This window comes from Athene noctua, chromosome 4 (genome assembly GCF_965140245.1).
Source record: "Athene noctua chromosome 4, bAthNoc1.hap1.1, whole genome shotgun sequence".
In the NCBI taxonomy this organism is placed as follows: Eukaryota; Metazoa; Chordata; class Aves; order Strigiformes; family Strigidae; genus Athene; species Athene noctua.
In genome coordinates, this window is record NC_134040.1 from 2094835 (window position 1) to 2099218 (window position 4384).

General features: G+C 62.5%; 1 protein-coding gene across 1 annotated transcript; it reads left to right on the plus strand.

Moving 5' to 3' along the window:
• The first annotated feature begins 1455 nt into the window (after window positions 1-1455).
• Window positions 1456-4129, plus strand: LOC141959543 (homeobox protein Nkx-6.1-like). The gene is made up of 3 exons (XM_074903692.1): window positions 1456-1705; window positions 3170-3354; window positions 3893-4129. Exons 1-3 carry the CDS (start codon window positions 1456-1458, stop codon window positions 4127-4129), a joined length of 672 nt encoding a protein of 223 aa, XP_074759793.1.
• Window positions 4130-4384: the final 255 nt, after the last annotated feature.

The window sequence follows — 4384 nt, forward strand, 5'->3', positions numbered from 1 at the left end:
GGTGCTGGGCACCCCCCATTCTGCGTGAGGGTGCCGGGTATGTGTGTGTGTGTGTTTGCTGAGCTCCATCAAACAGAGAGAGAGGAAAAAGGGAATAAAAAAAGGGAAAGCCCCTCCTAACCAAACACACCCGAGCCCCGGTGGGGGCCTCCTGCCTTTTTATCTCGGTCTTTTCAAGATTGTAATTAAGAACTAATAACGCCAAATCTGCTGCCCTTTCATCTCTGCCCCCCACCCCAAAAAAAAGGGGGCCTTTATTTGCCCCCACCACAGTGGCTGCGGGGTGATACCCCCCGTGATGAGCTGGGGAGCGCAGCATCGCCGCCGGCACGGTGCCCAGGGTTGGCTTTTTACGTTTTTTCTTGAAAAATCACCCCTCGGGGGGGCCTTCACCTACTGGTACCTGGCTGGGATGTGCAGGGAGGGGGGGGTCCGTCCCCAGTCCTGTCCCTGAGGTGGCCACGCAGCTGCAGAGCGGAGGATGCTCCTCACCGGGGCAGAGCCCCGTAATGACTTTTTCAGCGCCGACGCAATCCTCAGGGTTTATTTTTCCCAGTTTGGGGGCTGCACACGCGTGTGTTGGGTCCTGGGGTACCACGTGGAAGCTGAGCGAGGGGGGCTGCTGCAGTGCAGATGTGGGCTCCGACCCCCCAGCTCCCCCGCGCCCCCATTTCCTCCCCAATAAACCCCCCGAGCCCCGGTGGAGTCCTTTGACCGGGGCTCGCTCCCCCGCCGCGCAGGCCGAGGTGTGACTTTTCCCAGCTCATTAGGAAAAGCTGGGCGATTTTAAGGATCTCAGACCCTAATGACCATCTGAATCCCATCAGCCGAGAGGGGTGAGCTGGGGGGGGTGGGGGGTGCACAGACAGCCCCACCTCCCCCTGCCTCTGCCACTGCCTCTCCAAGCATCCCCAGTCCTGTCCCTTCGCCTCACTGCCTCGGGGTATATTATGCCCCCCCCCCCCTGAAAAAAAAAGCAGCTGTTCAGGGGGGTGCATGAAGGAATTCAAAGTCTCAAGGGGGGCCTCGAGCCCCCCCGGGGGGCTTTGGTGGCCTTGGGATGACACTGTCTGTCTCTGGACACCTGGATCCTCTGCCTGGGTATTTCAGCGCCAAAGTCACCCTGAGGGGGGGGGGGGGGGGGGGGGGTGTCTCCACCCTGGGGGAGGACACACGGGGGCCTGCACTCCGGGGGCAGGGACACATGGGGGGGACACCCCCCTGTCGAGTACAAGGGGACATGGAGGGGGGGGCGGGAGGACACGGAGGGGACACGGGACCCCCCGGGCAGGTCACAGGGCGATGCCATCGGTCCCGCCCGGCCCATGCCGCCCCCCCGCGGTCTCCTCGGGAGGGCCCAGAGTCCCCGCGGAGGGGCCGGTCGGGGCGGGGTGGGGGGGGCGGTCGGGGCGGTCGTATAAAACCGGGCGACGAGCTCCCGAGCAAGCCCCCGCCATGCCGGCCCCGGCCCCGCCGCCCCCCGCCCGGCCCCGCCAGACCTTCACCATCGCGGCGCTGCTGGGACGCGCTTCTCCCCCCCTCCATCATCCGCCGCCGCTCTGGGGACCCCCCCCATGGGGACCCCCCCCGGCTCCTGCAGCCGCCGCCGCCCGGGTCCTGCCGCCGCCGCCCGCCGCCCCCCGGCCGTTCTGCCCCGGCTGCTGCGGGGCCCCCCCCGGCTGGGCCGCCAGGCTGGGGGCAACAGGTACCGCCGTCCCTCCTCCCCGGACACCCCGCGCCGGGACCCCCCCGCCGCCTCTCCCGAGGGGACACCCCCAAATGGGGACCTCCTTCCAGCTCCCCAAGGGGGGCCCCTCCAAAGGGGGTCTCTGCTCGGGGGACCCCAGTTCACCTCTCCCATGGGGACCCCCCCAAAATGGAGACCTTCTTCCAGCTCCCCAAGGGGGGACCCCACTCAAGGGGGAGCTTTTCTAGGGGGACCCCAGTTCACCTCGCCCATGGGGACCCCCCCAAAATGGAGACCTTCTTTCAGCTCCCCATGGGGGGACCCCACTCAAGGGGGAGCTTTTCTAGGGGGACCCCAGTTCACCTCGCCCATGGGGACCCCCCCAAAATGGAGACCTTCTTCCAGCTCCCCAAGGGGGGCCTCTCCAAAGGGGGTCTCTTCTACGAGGACCCCTGTCTGCCTCTCCCAGGGGACACCCCCAAAATGGGGACCTCCTTCTGGCTCCCCAAGGGGGGACCCCACTCAAGGGGGAGCTTTTCTAGGGGGACCCCAGTTCACCTCGCCCATGGGGACCCCCCCAAATGGGAACCTCCTTCTGGCTTCCCAAGGGGCACCTTTTGCCTCCCCTCCAAATCAGGGGACCCCTCTCAAAGGGACCTCTCCCAGAGTCACCCTTGTACTTTTCCCATGGGGACACCCCCAAATGGGACCTCTTTCCATCTCTTCGATGGGAGGGGGGGGGACATCCTTGGCTACCTCTCCTGGGGGACCCCTCTCAAGGGGACCTCTTCCAGGGAGGGCCCTGCCCACTCCTCCCATGGCGATGTCTCCAAATGGGGACCTGAATCCCCCACTCCATGGGGGGACATCTCCCAGCGGTGATCTCCTTCCACCTCCTCAAGGGGACCCCCTCCAAAGGGGCCTCTTCCAGGGGCACCCATGCCCACCTCTCTTGAGACCCCCTTCCCCCCTAAATGGGGGACCTCCTTTCATCTCTGCAAGGGGGGGCCCTTGGCCACCTCTCCAAATGGGGGACCTCTCTGATGGGGGATCCCCATCTACCTCTCCTTGGGAGGTGTCTCCAAATGGGGCACCTCCTCCTCCTCCCAAGGGGATCTCTCCAACGAGGACCCTCTTCTGCCCCTCCAGATGGGACCCTCTGGCCTCTCTCAGGGGGACATTGCAAATGGGGGAGCTCCTTCCACCTCTTCAGGGGGACCCCCTCCAAAAAGGTTCTCTCCCAAAAGGGACCTATATCCACCTCTCCAAGAAGATCCTCTGCAAATGGGGAGCCCTCTCCCATCTCTTCAAGTGGGGGATCCCCTCCAAAGAGACCCCTTTTACCTCTTTAAAGGGGACACCTCCGAATGGGAAGATCCCTCCTGCCTCTCCAGGAAAGGACCTTCCGAGGGGGAATCCTCACTCTGCAGGGGACCCCTCCAAGGGCTCCTCTCCACGCTGACCTCTCTCTCTCACTTCCAGGCTTCCTGACCTCCAAGGGCCGCTTCCCCGCCTTCAAAGCCAAGATTGGCAAAACCAAGCGAGTCCGGACTATCTTCACCAGCGACCAGCTGGCCCGGCTGGAGAAGGAGTTTGCACGGCAGCAGTACATGGTGGGCATGGAGCGGTGCCTGCTCGCCTCCTCCCTGCACCTCACTGAAGAGCAGGTAAGAGCCACCACACTCCATCCCCACCTGCCCCCACCAACAGGGCCAGGGAGGCCCTAAAGTCTTGGTGTCAATGGGTGGGACCTCGGTCATGTCCCTTAACCCCAGGGCAGGAGCTGTGTTGGGGTGGTAACGGCAAATAGTTAAAAGGGTGGAGGATCGCAGATGGAGAAACTGAGTCACGAAGTGGCGGTTCTAAGGCCACGTGGAGGGGTTGAACTCGTGTCCGGCTTAAAGCTGGATTTTCTCCACCACTGGCAGGTCCTAGCTCAGCTCCTGGGTTGCAGGGGATGGTTTTTCATCTCGCTGAGGACGGTCAGTGTGAGGATAATGCTTGGACTAGATGATCTTCACGGTCTTTTCCAACCTCAACGATTCAGGGATTCTGTGATCTGTCCTGGCCAGCGGGGAATATCTGAGGCTGTGGGCACCGAAGGGTTTGTGGAGTGTCTGGGTACCGCCTGAGCCACGGGGGTTTGGCCAGATCACGGTCCATGGAGAAGTCAGGTTTGAAAGCCAAGCTTTACCTCCTCCTAAGGTGAAAGTCTGGTTCCAAAACCGGAGGATCAAGTGGAGGAAACAAAGCCTGGAACAGCAACAAGCCAAACTGGCCAAAATGGGTTTGTCCACCCCGCAGAGGAGCCCCGACTCGCAGAGCCCCAACGGCGAGGAGGACAAGGACTTCCCAGCGGAGTCGGAGGACAGCCAGGAGGACACAGCCTCCTCCCCCGGCTCGGGGGCAGCACCTGAACAGACTGTGGCAAAAAGCTGCTGAATCGCCCCTTCAAGCCCCTTTTCGTGTGTATTATATGAGTGTATCATAGCTGGCAACGAGCGTATCTAATATATACAGGGCACCAATTATTTTTGCAGTGCGAAAATAAATTATTTATGCAACTCTTGGGCTCATCTTTCCCGAGGAGAAGGAGAAGGAAGAACACCACATGCCTGCAGGGGCAGCAAGCGTTCAGTGGGGGCTTGTTCATAAGAGCAAGCCCTGGAGGTTTGGGGGAGCGGGGAGCCACCTGCA